The sequence below is a fragment of the Trachurus trachurus genome (assembly GCF_905171665.1).
Source record: "Trachurus trachurus genome assembly, chromosome: 13".
Taxonomy (NCBI): Eukaryota; Metazoa; Chordata; class Actinopteri; order Carangiformes; family Carangidae; genus Trachurus; species Trachurus trachurus.
The window spans coordinates 29,656,282-29,678,754 of NC_139892.1; the positions used below are offsets into that span (position 1 = coordinate 29,656,282).

Genomic DNA, 22,473 nt, shown 5'->3' on the forward strand with positions numbered 1-22,473 from the left:
ATAATGCATTGTATAGGGATTTCAGCAAAGCAAGCATCCAAAATAAACATAAAACAATTCTGATGATTGTGTCAACCTCTTTATCTCATTTGGCTACCAGTCACCACTTACACAGCTGTGGTGTTCAGAGGTCCTGGTGCTCATAGATTAAAGTTGGAGCCACTTGAACAAAATAAAGAAAAATCAAATGACTGGAAATGTATGAACTTTAAGCTCTTACCTGCACACAAGTAGTTACTGAAGAAATTGTCTGTGAAATTGCAGATATAATGCCACCTGGTGGAGATAATGCTCCTCACATCCCAGCAACGGATGCTGAACTGAATAAGATGAAGAAGATAATTTCCTGGCAAAATAACAACAACAACAAAAATCTGCCTAAAATGTGGAACTGTGGCAGCAATATTATTCACAGCATCAGCTGGGTGAAATAAGAAATATTAGCCATTTAAGGCCAAAATGTGATTTAAAAAAATATATATTTTCATCATTTTGATTTATCAGGTGAATTCATTCAAAGTGCAGCAGACACAATATATTTTTAAGTTATCCATGAGTTGTTCCAAGCATCTTTTAGAATTTGTGGATTCAGGTTGTTTCAGTGTCAGACTGACTCAATGATGCTGAGATCGGGACCCTGTGGGGCCCAGATCTTTTACAGGACTCCTTATTCTTCCTGAACACAGTTCCTATCCTATGACTTATGATGGTTGTATATTTGGGGCCCATGCTGCTGCAGAATGGCAGATGTCTCCTTGACTTTATAAAAAGGAATCTAAACAGTAGCATAGGCCTACAGTTTGCACAGTAGCCTATGCTACAGCAGTAGCCTACTTTGGTGTCACAGGATTGTCAGGGAACCCAGCTTTTTATTTACCACATGCAAACCACTGGATTTACCATGATATGTAAAGTTAGGCTACATGTTAAACTGAAAGCCATTTAGAAGATAGCAAAAACAAGTGTAATTGGAAATAGAAAGGGCACAAAACATTTTTAGACTCTTGCTTGCCACATGCTGCCTTTTATTAGCCTGTTGTTGTTTGTAGTGTTGTTTGTGTTATGATCTTATTCAGATATTTCACAAATTTTGTGATATTCTATTTCCTATGGGCGTTTGTTTAGTGGTAATCATCAATAAATTGATCTCTCTGCCTGTGCATGTGCATACTGGAGACAGGTAGGCTTATGTTGAAGGAGAAAATAGGACATGTGGAGGCTGGGGTGATGAGCACCTTGGAATATGGTAGCCTACCCAAGGGAGGAAGTGTATAATGCACTTTAGATATTTAGTAAGGAGAGATGGAGCCTGAAGGAGGCAGCAACACAGATAGAGGATGCCATCTGTTCTTAAAACCAAAGGAGGATGAAAAGAAGAAGAAGTAGAAGAAGAGAGGACAGGCTCACAGCTCGCTGAGGATGGAAGCGCTCCTGCTCTGTTTTTGTACAAGCAGCGGTCACATGAGATGGGGCTGGTGTTGTGTCACGTGAGATGCCTCCTCTGAAACATGGCTCCGACTAGCTCACAGGAAAACAACGCCGTCGAGACTGATCATCTTCTGTCCGCTGACACGCATCTGTAAAGAGCAGTAAACGTAGCGAGCAGCCTACACGCCAACCCTGCAGCATGTCCTGGTTGTGTGAAGTTGTTGCGGTACCGACTCATGATGCGTGACACCGGCGCTGCACCGTTAGCTTAACGCTAGCTAGCTGTCAACTGCTGCAAGTGGAAAGAGGTGAGCTAAACATTAAACAGTCCGCGCTGTTGTTCTGTAATAGCTGCGGAGTTACGTTTAACATGCATAACTGCTGTTGTTTTTTCCGTGTCAATGATTACACCGTCTGAATGGCGGCTTTCTGTTCGTCTCAGTCAGGTTTTGTAACGATAGCCTACCCTGTAAGCTAACTGTTAGCGTTAAGTTGACGTTACTTCCCCAATTGTCTTTGAGCTTCTTAAAGCTGTTTCCCCCCTTCCTGTTCACTTCTAACGTTTAAGAGTGTGGTATTAGCTGAATCATATTTAACGTTACATCTTTTATTTGAGACATTGCAATGTTTAGTTTTGGTTTTAAATTGGCCTTTGTTCTTTCTTAGATGTTATCTCTACCAGTCAGTCAGCTAGCAACGTAGCTAACGCTGCACAAGATTCATTCTGAAAACTTTTAACGTTAGCTACTTGTGCTACTGTACAAGAGTGTTTATGGGCGCTGTGCACTCAAACAGAGGCACCCGGCAATTGTGCTGGTAGTGAGGGCACAGTTGAAATCACTAACAGTAACATATGACAGTTTATAGGATACTTGACACCAAGGGAGAGTAGATTTGTTGATGGGGCAGAAATCGTCCGGTCATGTGAGATGAGCTCAAACTTCAGGGACCTGCTGCAGAAGAGCAAGAAGTCATGTGCACTCATCAACATCACATCACTGTCAGCTTTTCTCCTCTGCAGAAAAAAAAAATCTTGTTTCAGTATTACACAGGAGCATAGTTTTCAATGCGTGACAAGAAGGAGTTGTTGCTTATCTAATTTGTACTTAACCTAATTTATTTATTTCCTTGAAATCCTCAGTGGGACTGGCAGAAGGGAGGCCTGTCCTTGATGACTTTTATTTCCTCCTCCATGGGTGTTTGAAAAGCAAGCCCTCCGGAGGGACACAGCAAGGTGAACACAGCTGATCAGTCTGCAACTTTGGATAAGCATTGGAGACTCACCATGGATTGGCTGATGCATGCAGTTGAGAAAGACTTGGGGATTGATCGACGGCAGCAGGGCCTGGGCCCCCGCCCCCGGGAGCTCATAGCCCTTGTTCCTACCCGCTGGATGATGGGCCTGAGGGAAAAAAGGATCATGCGCTGTGCCCGCTTTGACAGCATCAGTGAGGCTGAAATCCGCACGTACCTTCAGTGTTCCCAGGCAAAGCTGCCCCCTGGCTGGACACGAGTATGCATCCAGGGTCTGAGGAAAAGCAAACTGAGCTACAGACTGGCCAGAGACCCATGTGATCAACAAATGGAATTCATGTCACAGGATTCATATGTCAAAACCATGCAGTGTGTTTCACAGCACAATGTCAGGTACAGTACATCATTTATTTTATCAGGTAGTCCTTACACAATGACTCGTCATGTTGATAATTAAAAAGTTGATCTGAAACAATTTTTTATAACTCGTGTACTTGTCCCAGTCAATTGTCCTGTAAAGAAGCCAACTTTTCTCTGCCCTCTGGACAGTGAGAATTGTATTTTTTCCAGTTTGTATTACTTTAAATTTCTTTATTTGCTCTAGATTATGAACAGCTGGTTATTAAAAGTGATTAAAACTTTGAAACCTTGGCATTTGGAATACGAAAGGATGACTTTTTGGAAGGTTAGGGTTATTACAAAAATACATTTTCAGACATTTATTTATAACAATTAATTGATAAAATAATGGTTTGATCAATTGATAATAAAAAATAAATGTTATGCTTCCAACATCAGGGTACTGGGAGCTTCATTTTAAATGGACAAGATGTTGCTATAGTCGACCTGCAATGGTTAGAACATGGCTTTTCATTCACTGTGTGAGATTCTTTATTACTGCACAGGTAATAACAGTCAGCATTTAGTTTATTATATTATATTATATTATTTATATATTTAGTTCTTGTTTATTTGTCGCTTTTGAAAGGTTTCTGTTGTCAGAGAGTCAGGGTTAACTGTTTGTCTAGACAGCTTAATTCTAAGGATCGAAGTCAGGTAAATGTCTTGCATACAATAGATTTTAAAGTTTACTTCTGTAAGATTTTGTGCAGATTTAAAAATGTAATTTCATTGAACTTGTTTCAAATAGTAATGCATCTGCCTTTTTTCTTTTTCAGGAATCTGTGGCGTGAGTTTCATTACAAGCTTGTGCAGCCATATGCGGGAGCCAGTGAGCAGATGCATATTGCAGCTGTAGATGCAGTACGCCATGCGCTACAGAAGCTTTTCAATTCCACCTTCATCTCAGCAGACAGAGTGTCACCATCCCTCTCTCCAGCCAGAGAGAAGGAGAAAGAAAGCTTCTTGCCATCCAGTTCATCCTGCTTTTCCAAGTCCCAGTCAGACCATCTGTGTCCTAACGTTCTGCCTGCAGAGTGTCTGCTGGAGACAGTAGAAATGCTGTATCTGATTCTACCATATACTCAGTATTCACTCCAAGATATTGTCTCCTTCAGCCCAGCCAAGCTCGCTAACAGCCATGCCAAAGTGTTGTTCATTCTCTACCAGCTACTAATAGCTCTGCAGGCATGTCATGCAGCAGGTCTGTCTTGTGGCGAGCTCTCTCTACAGGACATATCAGTTGATGAGCAGCTCTGCAGCCGTCTCAAACTCAACCTAGCCCATTATGAAGAGCTAGGGTTGGTGGAGGATGCACATAGTGATGTTACTGGCAGGCAAGTGCCAAAACGAGTCCTGCAAGGTGAGAGTGTATGTAGGAGCCAAGAGAACAAAAGACTTTGCAAAGACTGCTTTGATGAGCTCAAGAAGCTGGTTCTCGACTGGGTTCATGGACGAGTCAGCAACTTCCGCTACTTGATGGAACTGAACAGATTAGCAGGACGCAGAGAGGGAGACCCTAATTACCACCCGGTGCTGCCGTGGGTGGTGGATTTCACTGTGCCATTTGGAAAATTCCGGGACCTCAGGAGGTCAAAGTTCAGGCTCAACAAAGGGGATAAACAGCTAGATTTTACATATGAAATGACCAAAGAGGCTTTGGCAGCTGCTGCGGGTAACGGTGTTGGCGGGGGCGGCGTAGGTGGGGACCTCGGTGGCTCTGTAGGCGCTGGTGGCGCAGGACACTCTGACCACCTCCATGTACCTCATCACATATCTGACGTGCTCTCAGACATCACCTACTACGTCTACAAAGCCCGGCAGACGCCGAAGTCGGTGTTGTGCAGCCATGTTAGGTCCCAGTGGGAGCCTAATGAATACCCAGCCAGTATGGAGCGTATGCAGAGCTGGACCCCTGACGAGTGCATTCCTGAGTTCTACACAGATCCTTCCATTTTCCGCTCCATCCACCCCGACATGCCAGACCTGGATGTGCCTTCTTGGTGCAAGTCTTGTGAGGAGTTTATCGAGGTCCACCGGCGCCTCCTGGAGAGCAGAGAGGTGTCCCAGCATTTGCATCACTGGATAGATCTCACATTTGGCTACAAGCTGTCTGGTAAAGAAGCTGTCAAAGCCAAGAATGTCTGCTTGCACCTAGTGGACAACCACACCAATTTGACTACCTATGGCGTAGTTCAGCTGTTTGACCAACCCCACCCGCCCCGCTTATCTCCCTCCCAGTACGCCCCAGCAGAACCTCCTCTCCTTGGCCTTGCTGCTCTTAACGTGCCTTCTTTACACATCCCTCAAATCGACACCATAGCTGACACTGTGGATGGAATGGTGCCCGAGTCCACGGGGTGTGAGTCCAGTGGCTGGACCATGGTGGACAAAGATGAAGAACTCGAACAAGGTACCGAAGCCTTGGACTCATTAGCGTCCACTGGCTCATCCAGTTCAGTATCCTGCTCTGTGCCACTGCCAGGTGTCAGTACAGCGGGAGGAAAAATAGGAGGAGAGCACACAGCACTTATTGTATCACAGTCCCCAAGTTCATTCCCCGGTGATTTTACAAGCGGCTTAGGCCCTGGTTTACGCAGTGCAGTGTTACAAAGAGGTGGGCCAATGAACAAAAAACTTGGGGAGGGAAGTGTGGCTGCCACCAGTACAGAGGAAATCAAGATAACCCTCCCCGAAGGCTTCAGTCCATTGCAGCCTTTGGAGGAGTTGGAAAAATTGAACAATTTCCTGGTGAAGAGTCTGCATGCTGAACTATGGCATCCTGCAGGATCTAGCGACTGCATAAGAAATGGTGTGATGAGTGAATCTCTGCCCTCTCTTACACAGCTCTACCAAAGAGACATGCAGGCCCTTGGTGTTCTCATCGCTGAGATTTTCTTCTCCTTTAAACTAAGAGGACTCAAACCGGGCACCCCCCTCAGACACCGTTTCCAAGCGGTAATGAAGCTATGCTCCGCCAGCCTCCGTGATGTGCCACTGTCTTTGCACCATGCCCTTGAGACACTGCTGCTAATAGAGAAACACTCTGGAAAAGCACACAGAGAAGTACCAGATTGCCCACGTCCACTTCTTTTCAAATATGACCCCATCTGTGATAGGCTTCCTCCTCCAAACCCCTGCCAGTTATTGAACCCAGTCATCACTCCCTTTCCTTTCCCGTCTTATTTTGCAGCACTGCATGACTTTATCTTTTCCTATCATAGTAAAATGGCAACTACATGCAGCCTTCAAGGAAGAGATGTTGTCTTTCACCTCTGGCAGCAGCTTGAGACCCTGTTGCGTGGTAACATCACAGCTGAGGGTCTTGAGATTCTCTTGCCCTTCATCCTAGCCCTCATGCTTGAGGAGTCAACTGCAGTCTATGCTGCTTGGTACCTCTTTGAGCCCATCTCAAGAGTGCTGGGTCCTAGAAATGCAAACAAGTACTTACTGAAGCCACTGATCAACGTATATGAAAACCCCCACTGCCTGCGAGGACGTTTCTATCTCTACACTGACTGTTTCATCCTGCAGCTCATTGTGAGGCTCGGCCTGCAGGCCTTCCTCTCCAGTCTGCTGCCCCATGTGTTGCAGGTCATCACTGGCTTTGAAAGCTCCATCTCAGGCACTGGTGGGGAAGCATGTAAAGGACTGAGAGCTGGCACATGTAATCTAGGCGAGGAAGAGGAAGAGGACTGTCAGTATGGTGAGGTGCGGCCATCATCAGGGTCAGTTAGTGGGAATATGCCCGGTAGCAGTGGAACCAGTGTAGGAGTTGGGGTGGTGGGAGACGCAGGGCTGGTGGACTTCTCCTCTGGCATCAGTCTTAATGACCAAGTGTTTCTTGCAGAGGACTTTCAGAATGGGTTCTACGTTAACAGCGGAGCAGGTGTAGCTTCTGGAAAACAGCCGAGCCAGAACTCTGCATCCAAGGATCAAGACCAGGAGTCTCTAAGTGTGGGAAAACTGAGTGACAAAAGCAGCACAAGCGAACTCTCACTGGGTGATGGAGACTCAATGCGGGATCGAGCCAGCCTCAAATCAGCTGACAGTAGCCAGGACCTGAAACATGCAAGTGAGGGAGAGGAGGGAGGGGACCTGGAGGAAGAAGAGGTGACCGAGACTGATGGTAGAGAGGAGACGGATGATGCTACTATACCCAACCTGGAGCTCACTCTCTCTGGTTGCACAGAAGGTTCAGGAGCCACAGTCGCCACTTTAGAGGGTGAGTTTGTGAATGGAATGGCACTGGAAGAGACTGAGAAACGCATTGTGGGAGAGCAGGAGGAAGATGACCACGATCCAGCAGAAAACTCTGAAGAGAAAGAGCAAAAGATTCTTCTAGGTGAGTGAATAGTGGATGTGTACACAATAAGCTTGTTAGGTATACTGGTATTAAAATGGTATGTGGTCTGAAAGCAATTAAAACGTTACTATACTGCATTTGGAAAAAAAACAGTATATGAATATATGAATGACTGAAGCATGTAGCTGTCTGTGATGAGGGGGAAGAGAAAACAGCAGAGAGAGAGAGAGGCTTCTGACTATGTACATTAAGTAGCAGCGGCCTGTCTCTATATTTTATAGAGATTCACAAACCTGGACCAAACCAGCCCGTCCAGTCGGATTGTTCGGGCCAGCACAGGCCAATAATAACCTCTACTGAGGTGTCCTTAAAAATCTCCTCTCCTTCAGCGTTCATGTTCTCACTTCACGCTGTTCCGTTGTCAATAAACACACAGCAAATGTGCTGAACTGAAACTGAACTACACAGCTGTTACATTATTGGCTGTTTGCCTGTCACTCGTAGTGTCCAGGGATATGATACGCTGTTTCAGTGTTGTGCATTTTGTGCACACCATCTTAGGAGAATCAAAGAGCTATCAGTAGGGCTTCTACTGTGTACAGTATGTACATAATAATAATAATTTAATAGTTTCTTTGTTGCATAAAATTGCAGTTCATTCATTTGTTATTCTCAGTGATAGGTAGCCACAGGATTTACTGTAGATTCTAACGTCATTTTTTGTGTTCCCCTTTTATTTTGAAAAGTATCGAAAAACATATTGGTACCAGTACTGGTATCAAAATGTTGGTATCGGGACACAACAGTAGTACACATTGCATTTGTTTATTAAGGGATAATGGCCAATGTTTGAAATGTTTCCCCACACACAGATACAGTCTGCAAAACTGTTCGCTGGCTGTCAGCGAAGCTTGGACCAACAGTGACATCTCGATACGTTGCCAGAAATTTGCTGCGATTACTCACCAATTGTTACATTGGTATGCAAATTTACAGCATAAAGCTTTCTTATTCCCTTTATACGTTTATATTGACAAATTAATGCATGTGGTTCTGCATATGATTTCTTCACCCCCTTTTCCTTGTCCTCTGCCTGTAGGGCCCGAGAACCACCAGTTTGTGGCCCCTGCATCTGAGGAGAGCAGTTTGGACAGTGTAGGAATGGGCAGCGTTTATGAGAAGAAACCCGTGGTTGGCGATCAGACAGCAGGACCTGTGCTGGACTGTCTCATTTACATAGCTCAACTTTACGGAGAGCCTGTTCTCACCTACCAGTACCTGCCTTACATTGGATATCTTGTAAGAGGACATAAAATATATAAATAAGTGAACATATGAACTCACTTGGCTCTGAAATATTGTACTTAACATTTTACCAATGTGCATTGTTTCTAGGTGTCTCCACCGGCCTCACAGCGTCTTAACACTCGTAAGGAGGCAAGTCTGCTCGGAGCTGTTGCACTCACACAGAAGGTTGTTGTCTTTCTCTCTGATACCACCCTAATGGACATGCTGATGAAGATCAATCAGGATGTGCTTCTACCACTACTGGACCTTCTCACCACCCCGACTATGGGGTAAATAACAAACCATATCCATAAACACACATAAATAAACGTTGAGGCACCATACACTGCAGTGCCTGAGGGTTCTATGGTTCAAACACAGCTTGTCAAACAGCGGCGTCGTCGTGAGATATTGCAGATTGTTTGCTTTTTGTTTTGTTATTTTTCCCTTTGGAATTGCAACACACTTTGAAGTGTTCACAGTTTTTGAAGTGCTATATCTTTTTCATGTTTGTGCTAGAAAAATAATCAAAAAATGTTCTTCAATAGATATGACATTCATCCTCTGCTTGGTTGTGCTCGCTCTGCTGTACTCAGGTTCCCCAGCGGGGTGCAGACTCGCACTGCCGTCTGTCTCAAGACGCTCAGCCTGATGGCTCTCATCTGTCTGCGCATTGGGAGGGAGATGGTGCAACAGCACATGGCTGACACTCTGCGTCGATTCTTTGCCGTTTTCTCTCTGCTGCATTCTCTGCAGCCCCAGGTATGTACACACAGAGACTCATAATACAGAAGGACTGACTGATCCCAAGTTTATTTCTGGAGTTTCAGCAAGCAGAGCTCTCACAGAGAGCTTTATGTGTAACAAATAACACAAAGGCAGATGGAAATATGGATAAAAATAAAAACAGAAGACAGAATCTTGAAATGCGAACTGTATGACAGAAGGAGAGAGAGAAAGTACGCAGTTTTGAGTGTGACTGGAGGGTTGTTGTTGCAGATCATTTAAATGTTTATCCATAGACTTCTGTCTTTGTAAAAATGGAATTGTAAAATACACAGATGTGGTGTGCTGTCTGTCTTATGATGTAGCTTGACAGTGCCCCTCGCAGAGTTGTGGGAGAAGTCACGGTGGTGGATGTTTGCACAAATGAACAGTCGAACGTGACATATGAGTTGGGGGTCTTGGAGGAGCTGCAGACTGTGTTCAGCCCTGAGATGGCCCATGCCTCTTACATCCCCTTCTACTGTCTAATTGGTAGGAAAATGCCTCAGTTCACGTCAAATGTGATACGTTATCCAGCAAAAAGAATGCAGCGATAAATTAGACTATTCTATTACATGTCAGTGGTTTAAATCAGTTTTATATTTTGATTAGGTGACATGGCAATTCGGAGGCTGGTTCCCAACCATGAGCTGGTTTGGCAGTTGGCCCAGTCCTACCATCAGACTGTGAGCCAGGGGAGTCCAGAGACCAATCTCACAGCAGCATCCAGAGGAGAGCTGCCTCCATCCTCCATGGGTCTCTCCTCCGGTTTTGGCCGACATGTGGGTTGCAGCCCCTTTCCTGCACCCTCAAGTAGCTCCACCCCACTGGGAGACTCCCTCCCTGAGTCAGGTACCTTTGGGAGCCACCTGGTAGGAAATCGTATCCAAGTCTCCCGAGATGCCGATTACGGTGGAAGCCCCAACCTGGGCTTGGCCAACTCTTGGGGTCGCTCCAGCCATACCACCCCAATCATCACCACTGCTTCCACTTTCACCACTCCATCTGTTGGCGCCTTGGCTTCATTTTCCACCTCTTGGGTAACAGGCCCTACCGTGGAGGACAGTGCCCTGAAGCAGGAGCTCCCTCGCAGTGGACGCTCCCTGCAGGGCAACTGGTTGGCCTACTGGCAGTATGAGATTGGCCTCAACCAACAAGATCCACACTTTCACTTCCACCAGATCCGACTTCAGAGCTTCCTAGGTCACTCGGGCACCATAAAGTGTTTAGCACCGTTGGCAGGAGAGGATTACTTCCTCTCTGGAAGTAAAGATAAGACCATAAAGCTCTGGCCACTTTATAACCATGGCGATGGGACACAGGAGGTGGAGCCTCGGCTGACGTACAGCGACCACCGAAAGTCTGTCTTCTATGTTGGACAGCTCGAAGCTTCACAAGAGGTTGTCAGCTGTGATGGTACAGTGCACCTGTGGGACCAGTATACAGGTATGAAATTTCACATTGCATGTCTGCTCATCACCTGCGCATCTGGAGTTTATAATGTTGTTCATGTACTTTGCTATGCAACTACAGTCTGTTTTTTGTCCTTAGGCAAGCAGATCCGCTTCTATGAAGCTGTGGATGGAAAGAATCCCATTACAGCTGTGACTACCATGCCAGCTCCACACTGCAGTGTTGTGTTTGGCAGCGCAGATTCTGTTCTTCGCTTCATTGATCCACGCAAACCAGGATTGCAGGTACCAATTTCACCAAGCTCGCTCTGTTGAGACCTGTGCTATGAAACATTCAGCAATTAATGAGCCGTTAGAGTGTTTTCATAAGCGCTTGCACTTTTTACACTTCTCCAAATAGTTCTTTTAGACTTGACAGTGACAACACTTCCCTTATATCCCCAGCATGAATTCCGTCTGGCATACAACAACCTGAGCGCTGGACTCATTCGCTCCCTGGCAGTGAGTCCTTCGGGGCGCACAGTGGCTGCAGGTTTCTCCTCTGGCTTCATTGTTCTCCTTGACGCACGTACAGGGCTTGTTCTGAAGGGCTGGCCAGCCCATGAGGCAGATATCCTCCAAATGAAGGTATACATGCATGTAGTTTTCTCTACCTCTATTTTAGTGAATAAAGCAGCCTTTGGGTAACATCTTAGTCAGTGGGGCTAAATAAATGTAAGTGGTTATTTTACACTACAATTTGTGAGCATTATGCAAATGTTAAAAAAAAACAAACATCAATGACAAATCGAGGAAGTTGTGAAAATGGTTCTAAGGCTCTATTAAAACTACTGCTGGGTACCCAGCTGACTTTAAGAAAAGGGGAAAGTAAATGTGTAATGGCACCTTCAAAGCAGATTAGGTGACACTAGTCAGCGGGAGACTGACCTTCGATGCGTGTCCACAAACCAAAAAAGGCATTGCTTCTGTCTTCATTCATTTCTTTTATTTCATACACTTCTTACAACTCAAAATGTTTTAACTCACGATCGAAAGGTGTGGCGTGACGCTCCCGCTGATTCAGAACAAAAAGCAATCAGTGCAGTCATAGATATCACCTGTGTCTACTCTCAGGCTGCGTCAGCCATGCCCCTCATCCCCGCCCATACGCACCTAACTAACTCAATGAAACAAAGTGGCCTATACAACCCGGCCCCTAATTATAAGGCAGGGGGACTTATAATTAACTTAAGCAGAGCATCACAGTTATGACACTTTTAGTAATAATTTTTAACTATTTACTATAATTTCTAACTCATACTATTCTTTTTTATCTTTACAGTTCATACATGTGCATAACATAATATAGCAATACAGAAGTATACTTGATTGTTGATCTTCTGGGTCCTTGCTGCAAAAGAAAATAGTCGTTCGGGGCAGCGATCCGCCTACACCCCTTTGCAAGTGTCAAACAGTCGTCAGTCATTAGTCATTAGTCAGGTATCAGTCTCACAGATGAGGCAGAGCTTGTCAACGGGCCTTTCAAGGGTGCTGCTCCTAGTCTTGACTTGCACCCGACGAACAAGACCTCTGGCGTCCAACGTAGTCTGCTCGACTCTGCCTAGCAGCCATGAATTTCTCGGTGAGTTTTCATCCATTATCATGACGACGTCTCCAACTTTGAGGTTCCTTTTTATCCTATTCCATTTTTGGCGCTCTTGAAGGCTTGGGAGATACTCCTTTGTCCATCTTCTCCAAAATAAATCGGCCAGATACTGGGCTTGCTTCCACCGTCTTCGGGAGTAACAATCATGCTTACTGAAGAGACCAGGGGGAAGCAGTGGCTTTTTCTTAAGTAGCAATAAATGATTTGGAGTTAATGCCTCTACATCACCTGGATCATCAGACGTGGTGGTTATGGGCCTATCGTTAACAATTGCTTCCACTTCACAAAGCAGTGTTTGCAGGCACTCGTCATCCATAGTTTGTTCACTCAGCACTGATTTCAGTATCGTCTTCACCAGCCTTACTTGCCTCTCCCATATTCCACCAAAGTGTGGTCCAGCCGGTGGGTTAAAGAGCCACTGTATTCCTTTTTCTGCCAGAGTGTTTTTGATCTTGACTTGATCCATCTCTCTTATAGCAGCTCTGAGCTCTTTCTCGGCTCCAACTAGGTTCGTCCCATTATCAGACCGGATGAGGTCCACCTGTCCTCTCCTACACATGAAGCGCCGGATGGCATGTATGCACGAGCTTGTGTCCAGGCTGTGAGCGACTTCCATGTGCAGAGCGCGTGTTGTTAAGCAGGTAAACAATACACCGTACCTTTTAATGATCGTGCGACCTCTTTTGACCTCTATGGGCCCAAAGTAGTCCATCCCTACATGAGTGAAGGGGGGTTTGTCAGGGATCAGCCGATCTACAGGCAGGTCTGCCATTTTTTGCTCCTGACCTCTGGCATGACATTTTCTGCAAATGACACAACGAAATATAATTTTTCTTACTGCTGCGTTTGCTGCAGGTATCCAGTAACGCTGTCGCAGGCGAGAAAGCATGAAGTTCCTGCCAGAGTGTCCAGTTTTTTCATGAATGTCTTGCAATAACAGGTTAGTAGCATGTAGACCTTTTGGCATTATTATGGGATGTTTTGAGCTTTCAGGCAGGGCGGATTTATGCAGTCGTCCCCCAACTCTTAGTAGGCCATCCTGAAGACAAGGATCCAATCTATAGATGGGGCTGTTTCTTTTTGGTGCTTGCTTTCCTTTTTCCAGAGCTGAGATTTCTGTCTGGAAGCTGCAACGCTGACAGTACCGCACAACCGCCATCTCTGCTCTGTTCAATTCTTCCACAGTCAGCGGCTCTTGAAGGGGGAAAGCAGAATTTACTGTTTTTCTTCCTTTGTGTGCCTTTGAAATTAGATGGTCTTTTATTCTCAGGATCCAGGCTATGGCCCGTTTTAAGCGCCACCAGCTGGAGTAGTAGTCCATCAATTTTTTCACTGCACACAAGCTTACAGCGGCTGTTGAGAACGCCAAAATGGTTTTTCTCACCTCTGGATCATCCTCACCAAGACGTAAACATTGAGGCTTGTCCACCGCTCCCACATTTGCACTTTGTAAGAAGGCAGGCCCTTGCAGCCACGTTTGGTTGGCCAAGAACTGCCCCACTGTGAGTCCCCGAGAGGCACAATCAGCTGGATTTTCAGAGGTGTTTACAAAGTTCCACTGCTTCACATTTGTGGCCTCCTTAATGATGGTAATTCTATTAGCCACAAAGGTTTTCAGCCTCAATGCTTCATTTGTGATGTATCTTAGCACAGCTGTGCTATCCGTCCAAAAAGCTGAGGCTTGGAGGTCCCACTGGAGCTCCCTTTTCATCATCTTATCAATGTTTACAGCCATCGCCGCTGCAGTAAGCTCCATGCGTGGGATGGTAGTTTGTTTCAGCGGGGCTACTCTCGCCTTACCCATCATAAAGGCGCAATGAACATGACCGTTCTTATTTGTCAGCTTCAGGTATGACACCGTCCCATAGCCACTCTCACTGGCGTCTGAAAAGTGGTTGAGCTGGGCTGCGGCAATCGGACCAAAATCCCTTGGCTTGATGCACCGTGCTATTTGGAAGTTGGATATTTGGGGCAATTGCTTCACCCAGCTCTCCCAGTCATGCAATAGGTGTTGAGGTATTTCTTCATCCCAGGTGATTTTTTCCTTGCACAGCCGTTGCAGAATGGATTTGGCGGGGAGTATGACAGGGGCGAGAAACCCGAGAGGGTCGTATATGGAGCTGACCGTAGAAAGAACTGCTCTTCTTGTGTTTGGTTTCTCTTTCATGGAAACCTTGAATCTGAAAGAGTCTGAGTTTTCACACCACAACACACCCAAGGCTCTTTCTATGGGCAGAGCATCTTTAACAAGGTCCAATGCTTTCACCTCTTTTGCTCTGTCATTCTCCGGCACTGACTTCAAAAGTGCGCGACTGTTACTCGTCCATTTAGACAGTTTGAAGCCTCCGGCAGCGCATAGTGTTGTGAGCTCTTTTCTTAATGCTATGGCAGCCTTCTCGCTGCTAACTGACTTTAAGCAGTCGTCAACATAAAAGTTTCTCATTATTGTTTCCACAGCTTCTGATGACGACCTTGTCCTGTTGTCTTCTGCGGTTTTGCGCAAGGCAAAGTTTGCACAGCTGGCAGATGAGGTGGCCCCGAAAAGATGAACTACTACCTTGTGCTCAGCCATCTCTTGGGACAGGTCTCCATCTGGCCACCAGAAAAAGCGCAGATGGTCAGTGTCTTTCTCTGGGACTCTCACCTGATGGTACATGGCCTCTACGTCGGCCATCATGGCCACGCTTTCTTCTCTGAAGCGAGTCAGCACACCTATAAGTGTGTTAGTCAAATCTGGGCCTTGGAGCAGTCTTTGGTTAAGAGACATCCCCTGGTAACTAGCAGCACAGTCAAATACGACCCGAAGTTTTTTCTTTCGTGGATGGTATACACCATGGTGTGGTATATACCAAGCTGTGCCGACCTGCCCCTTTAACTGTGTCTCTGGGATCTTGACTGCATATCCTTTATCCAACATGTCTGTCATGCAGTTAGAATACTCTTTATGAAAGTCAGGATTTCTGATAAGCCTTTTCTTAAGGGTGAGTGCACGCTGGATTGCTGCGTCTCGATTGTTCGGCATCTTTATGTCTGAGTCTTTCATTGGTAGCTCAATGTAGTAGTGTCCCTCCTTGAATTCCACAGACTTTGAAACAGATTCCATGAACTTTTTGTCTTCAATCGACATTTCCAGTTTTTCATCACGACTGTGTTCTGGAAAGTCTATGCTGTACTGCTGCAACAGCATCTTTTCTATGTTTTCCACTGCTATTCGGTTAACTGTGACAGCTTGTTGTTCTCTTTCCACATGTGCCCTGATTGGCCCATTAACTGTCCATCCCAGGATTGTCTTGACAGCATACGGTCCATTGTTTCGACTGTGAATCACTCTCCAAGGCTCAAAAACTTCATAAGTGTCATTGCCAATAAGGAGTCCTACATCAGCATCGATGTGTGGTAATTTCACGTCTTTAAGGTAAGACCACTGGTTAATGTCTTTTTGCTGAGGGATGTTTTTCTTTCCAACTGGAATCCTCTTTTGTACAAACACCTTTGAGAGAGTTACGTATTTGTTCTCACTGATCCCACAAACTTCCAAGTTTCTTACAAGACAGCCTTTTACACGTTTGGTTGAGTTCATGGTGCTTAAAATTATCTCTGTTCCTTTACCATGCAGGTTAAGCTGTTTGACCAGTGCATCAGTGCAAAAGGTTCCGGAGCTCCCCGGATCGATGAATGCATAGGTCTCCACGATCTTTGTTCCCAGTTTTGCTTTGACACACACTGGAAGAATTGCCAGGATGCAGCTGTCTCCGGCCCCAGTAACAAGAGATGCCTCCTCATCCAGACCCACGAGGGCACTTGAAATAGTTTGTTGACATTCAGTGTATTCAGTTTGACAGCTTGTGTTAGTTTGTTTTGTAACATTTCCATCTTTATAAATGTGCAACAAGCTTGGGTGTTTTTGTGAGCACACCTGACATGTCATTCTTCTGCTGCAATGTTTGCTGAGATGCCCCTTTAATAGACAGCCGAAACATATGCCATTCTTTCGTAAAAAGTCCAACTTCTCTTTGTGTGATTTTTCCAGGATTTGGTGACACTCAGCCATTGTGTGGTTTTTCCTGCAATACAGACATGGCCTGGTGAGGGCAGCGTTGTTACATGATGTGGTGGACCTGTTGCTTGTATTGACAGCTTCACTGCACAATGATATGCTGGTGGCAAAACTGCTGCCTCTTGGATTTTCTTTCCTTGACATCTTTACAGCAACAGGTAATTTTCTTTCTTTTCCTTCACCTGCCATTCCATGCAGGTCGCCAAAGAGGGGGTCATTTGCTATTCTTGCCTCTTTGTCCACAAAGGTTACCAGATCCACAAATTTTACCCGACCTTGCTTTCTCTCTGTGATGTCAAAGGCCACAGCTCTCCATCTTTCTCTCATTTTATATGGGAGTTTTGCAATCACCACTCTCATGTTGGCCGGGTTATCCAGTTCCTCCATATAGTCAACATCTCCCAAAGCGTTCAAGCAAGTCACAAGAAAAAGGGAAAAACTGTGGAGGGGTTTGGCATCCTCAGATTTAATCTGCGGCCAGTTTAACAGTTTACCAACCAATGCTGTTGCAATCTTAAGGGGGTTTCCATAGCGGTCCTCCAGTAGGCGCACTGCTTCTCTATAACCCCGGCCAGAGGGCATGTGTTGGCAACTTTTCACCAAGTCATGTGGCTCACCTTTAGTAAACTGTTCCAAGAAGAAGAGTTTATCTGCATTGTTGTCAGTTCTTGAGTCAATAACATGTTCAAATGCCTTCAAAAAAGACCTGAAATCAAGCGGGTTACCACAAAACACAGGCACATCACGATGAGGTAGACGAGTTGACTGTTGTTGTTTGACAAGCAATTCTGTTATATCCGTCTGCCTCTTTATAACATCATATAATTCATTGTCATGATGTATTGTTCGTTGATGACCAGTATTAGGCTCAGGCATTGTGATTTTCTCATGTGGCCCTTTAACCTTGGATCTGGCTCCCAGTGATGAGACTGGAGGCTGCATGGGATGTGAGGGGGGAATTGGCTTGAGACTGAAGACTGGGGGTTGCATGGGATAATATGTGGGGGGAATTGGCTTGAGACTGAAGACTGGGGGCTGCATGGGATATGTGGGGGGAATTGTCACCTTTTGCACATCAACACCCCTTTGACCATGTGAAACAACTTCATCAAAATATTCATTCATCCCATCATTTGGTTCAGAAACATCATATTCTTTATACACTTTAATCTTTGCATTTGACACCGCCAGGGCCGTTTGAATCCTTAGCGCCTCCTTCTCAGCCGCAAGCTGCGCCTCTTTTAATGCCAGTGCTTGTCTTTGCTCCAATGCGGCTGCCTTTGCCACCAAAGCCGCTCGCCGTGTTTCCTCTTTGATGCGCGCGGAGGACGCTGATGTTGCGCTAGAGCGCGCGCTCCTTGAAGTTGACGATCTTTGTTTTGACACATTTGACACACTGTCATGCGGAGATAACTCCTCCTCCTCAGCAGCAGCCCCGTCATCGTGGGGGTTTGCCTTGGCATCTTCACACCACAATAACACTTTTTGATTGAATTCCTCAAATCTTTTCAATTTTGGCTGAAACCATTCCTCCTGGTCAGTGCGCAGCTCCTCCGCAGTTAAACGTTGTTGAACGGACTTGTTAAGAGTTTTGAACGCTTCAAACACAGTGTTGAAATCCTCCATCCTTATCATTATGCCTTGATAGTCCGCTCCCTTTCCCAACAGATCCTCAATCTGGTTTGATTTTAAGGTGAGCTGCCTTAACTTTGTCCTCCTTGCACCGATGTCATGATGCAACTTATCATCCTCGCCTTCCTCCGCGAGGCCAGTATCACCGGCGTTTTCATTCATGTTTCACAGTCAAATAATTTATTTAATTCATTGCGGAGGCAGAAATCACGTCTTTCACTCTGGATTTCAATTCAATGCATCAGCCAATCTTCACATTACCTTTCGATTTATTGTAATGGCACCTTCAAAGCAGATTAGGTGACACTAGTCAGCGGGAGACTGACCTTCGATGCGTGTCCACAAACCAAAAAAGGCATTGCTTCTGTCTTCATTCATTTCTTTTATTTCATACACTTCTTACAACTCAAAATGTTTTAACTCACGATCGAAAGGTGTGGCGTGACGCTCCCGCTGATTCAGAACAAAAAGCAATCAGTGCAGTCATAGATATCACCTGTGTCTACTCTCAGGCTGCGTCAGCCATGCCCCTCATCCCCGCCCATACGCACCTAACTAACTCAATGAAACAAAGTGGCCTATACAAAATGAGAAATACCTGAATCAAAATTAGTTTCTTTCATAATGGTGCAGCTAACATTTATTTTGGAAAATCTTTAGATGTACCAACAGAAGATTTAAAAAATGGCTTCTTCTGTATTACCTTATCATGATAATGTGTCACGCATTTCACATTAAAGAGTGTTTCTTTAAAAATCCTCATTACCTCTACAACAACAACAATTTAAGGCATAGAATATCAGAACCTTCAAATGCAAACATACTAAATACACTCTACATTCTTTGTATGTTTACACAGCATGAAAAATGTACAGTGTGTACCCACAATAACTTGAGCCCTGGTTAAGAACCAATTTTCAACATGGTGCTCAATACTGAGCTGATGAATGGGACTTTCTTAACGGTCAAATTGTTCACAGAGGTCATGGGCCAAGGGAAGCAGGTCAAAGGAAATTGCCAATCATTTTCTATGCTGTGGTCAAATTTATTCTGTATTCTGCCAGATAAACATTTTCTTCTTTGTTACTTATATCACAATAAATACTTCAGGTGTTTATTGTTTTTTCTGGTGGACAGGAGAGTAACAGGTGGAGAAGTTTCTGTATTGGTGCATTAACCAGCAGAATCCAGTGGGTATGAGATCCTAATCAGATTCTCTAAGAAACAATGGAAACTTTTATACGATATCAGCTGTGGAAAAACACAATACGTGCCATGCAGCTGCTACTTGTCACTTGTGTTGACTCTTTATCTGAGTGACTCACAATACTTATGATGACATGTCTAACACATCTGTGTGGGTTGTCTTCATGGGGTTTTAATTTTATACCGATACTTATTTTTTATTTTGATAAATGTTGAGAACTGCCTGCCCCTGATGAAAATGAAAAGTGTTTGCTATAATTAGAAATCAAAAGGAAGACATTTAGCACCCTCCAATGTATGTAAAGACCTGAGGTATTGTGTAACACTAGTACTGATCCCCCAAACTCCACCAGAAAATTGTTATACTGTATTTCTGGGCATCAGGCTAGAAGGTGTGGCTCTGCTTTCCGATAATCATGTGATTAGTTTTGAAAAAGACAATCAGCCAAGTGGCTTTTATTTTGACATATCCCAAAGGCTGTGGTGTAGAGATGGTGAAAGTTGTACCCAGCAAATCTGTTGTCAACAAAGCGCAAGGATGAGCAAACTTTATTTAACCCCAAATTAGGTCAAGGATTGTAGCTCTAGTTTTAAAAGCACAGGTTTAGGCAAATATGGACACAGGTTACTCATTATAAAGACCGTGGTGGTTCTCATTGGCACATCGATATTACTCAGATGTCCCAGTGTTTTTTTTTTTCATATTAAATAATAACTGTAAAAAAAAAATGTTTTACCTTGTTTTACCTGAAATAAATATTAGGATTAATAAAGTTGTTCAAACTCATTTCCTTTACTCAGGAACATACATTCATCAATTTTCAAGTGCTTACAAATAGGAACTGTAGATGATGAGAAGTGAGGGATTAATATAATCAAAAAAGACTCTTTTTTGCTCTTGCCTGAATTATGTTTCAATGTTTTAAGTATCATTACTTCAAGGATATTGTATCACATGTTCTTAAGTCTCAGTTTATAAAAACATTTTTATATTATTACTTTGCATGTAATCACAAATGTTGACAAAGGACTTTGGAAAATGTCCCTTTTCAGTGTCTATCAGCAAATTGATTGAAGTAGCAGTCAGTGATGTCCTTTCTTGTTTCCTTTTCAGGCTGCAGAAGGAAACCTTGTCATCAGCTCCTCCACTGACTACACGCTCACTGTGTGGAAAGACCTAGAGAACAAGCCTGTACGCCAGTACAAGTCACAGTCTGACCCCGTCCATGCCTTTGACCTTTACGGTTCGGAGATTGTAACAGGAACAGTGGCTAACAAAATCGGTGTCTACTCCATGGCAGATATCTCCCTGAGCCCCGTTAGCAGCACAAAGCTGAGCTCAGAGAACTTTCGAGGGACTCTGACCAGCCTGGCAGTCCTGCCCACCAAGAGGCTTCTGCTGCTGGGCTCTGAGAATGGTGCAATTCGGTTACTAGCTTAGATCTGTGGTTCCCAGTGACACTAAACACTCTTACCGCTGACCATCAAAGTGTCTTATTTTTGAAGACAGCAGGTGTCTGAGCTCTCTCTGTCCCTTCTCCTGTGCTCGAGGTCAATTGTCCTGGTAGGGCAGGTTGTCAGTTCTTCTAAATGGTTGTTTGAATGAAGCAGCACAAGTAGAGGCATATAAACTTCATGTCTACTGAATCCTTACGCTCTGGCTGTTGGCACTGAATTTGATAGACCAGAAACGTGTGTCACACTATCGACATTTATCATGTACAGTAAATCCCATGAATTAAAAAAAAAAAAAGACTATAGATGTATAGATAATATATAATGGGAAATCCTTGACAAGGTCATTTATTCTGTTCAAAAGAATGAATCAGAAGATGTGCTCAGGAAGGTGGAACCAAACGCGGTTCTCATGTAGTGTTTACACTTTCCAAATAGATGCATAACAACACCAAAAATACATTGACCTCACCTTTCATTTCCCTTGATGACAGAATACATGCGTATCCAAATGCACTGATTAAACTATGCAGTATTTGTGGATCAAATCATTTGTTTTTGTAAGTGATTCTTCGTTTTCCCTGAGACTAGTTTCAGAGTGGGTTGTTTATACTTCACGAACAATAAAAGTTCACTCATTGTTTGATGACCATCTCTGTACATCCTCTCAGAGTGGAAGCATTTCAGTTGTCATCACACACAAATGTCAGTTACTGATGCACAGCCTTTATTCTACTGCACAAGTATGGCCTGAATTGTAACATTTAGATTCTCACTCAGATTTTAAAGACTGAATGTTTTTATCCACGAATAAATTACTTGAAGTTGCTTTGGGATTTTCTAAACCGTGTTTAGGGATTCTTGATTTAGCAGTTAGAATCTGTAGCAGCGTTATACTGGTAGTTTATCTTGGCAGACACCACTTGGACTGGGTATGCCAGTTAGTAGACTCACAACTTTCTAATCTGACTACAAAAGCTCACATAGGAACAGTCAATGCCAAGATGAACAATTTTGTATTTTAACATTTATAAGTAACTGCATATGAAAGTTATACATCGATAAAAATGTGGTTTAACTTGCTTTTTAGAGTGTAATACACATTAATGCACATCGATTTTGTTCCTCAAATCAAGACCAGTTTTCATTCAACTGTTAATGGATCTAAACACGCTTTCAAAGCCCACTATTATCGAACAATGAAAGCTTTGCTCTTTGTATGATTTTATCTCTGTTATGTTGTAAGACAGTTTTTCTAATTATTTGCCCAAGGCTCAAAATGCTCTGACAAGTGTACTACACTTTTTGATATTTTGTGGTTTTGTAAACCTGAGGTCAATCCTGAAACAACCATCTTGGCTTCAGAAAGAACATTTGTAGTTGCACGACTGATGTTGAAAAATCTGATCCAGAGTCTCTGTCAACATTTTAAAAGAACTCCATGAAAAAGCTTATTTATTAACTGGATTAATAAAAATTACTTCCATGTTCTCTGTGTTACAGTTGTGCTTTGTGATTCACATACCTCCCTTGCCTTACAGTCTGTACTGAGTCACAAGGGTTCAGATTGGGCAAAGTCCCCTCTAGTGTTTGCAGATGGTTGTCATGTGATCGTCTTTTCTTAGCA

General features: G+C 44.1%; 1 protein-coding gene across 1 annotated transcript; it reads left to right on the forward strand.

Moving 5' to 3' along the window:
* The first annotated feature begins 1,493 nt into the window (after window positions 1-1,493).
* Window positions 1,494-22,282, forward strand: wdr81 (WD repeat domain 81). The gene is made up of 12 exons (XM_083985873.1): window positions 1,494-1,736; window positions 2,570-3,075; window positions 3,861-7,426; window positions 8,260-8,367; window positions 8,487-8,686; window positions 8,783-8,964; window positions 9,271-9,436; window positions 9,766-9,931; window positions 10,052-10,885; window positions 10,991-11,136; window positions 11,296-11,478; window positions 20,506-22,282. The coding sequence occupies exons 2-12, from the start codon at window positions 2,714-2,716 to the stop codon at window positions 20,830-20,832; spliced, it is 6,240 nt and encodes a 2,079-aa protein (XP_083841999.1). The 5' UTR covers window positions 1,494-1,736; window positions 2,570-2,713; the 3' UTR covers window positions 20,833-22,282.
* Window positions 22,283-22,473: the final 191 nt, after the last annotated feature.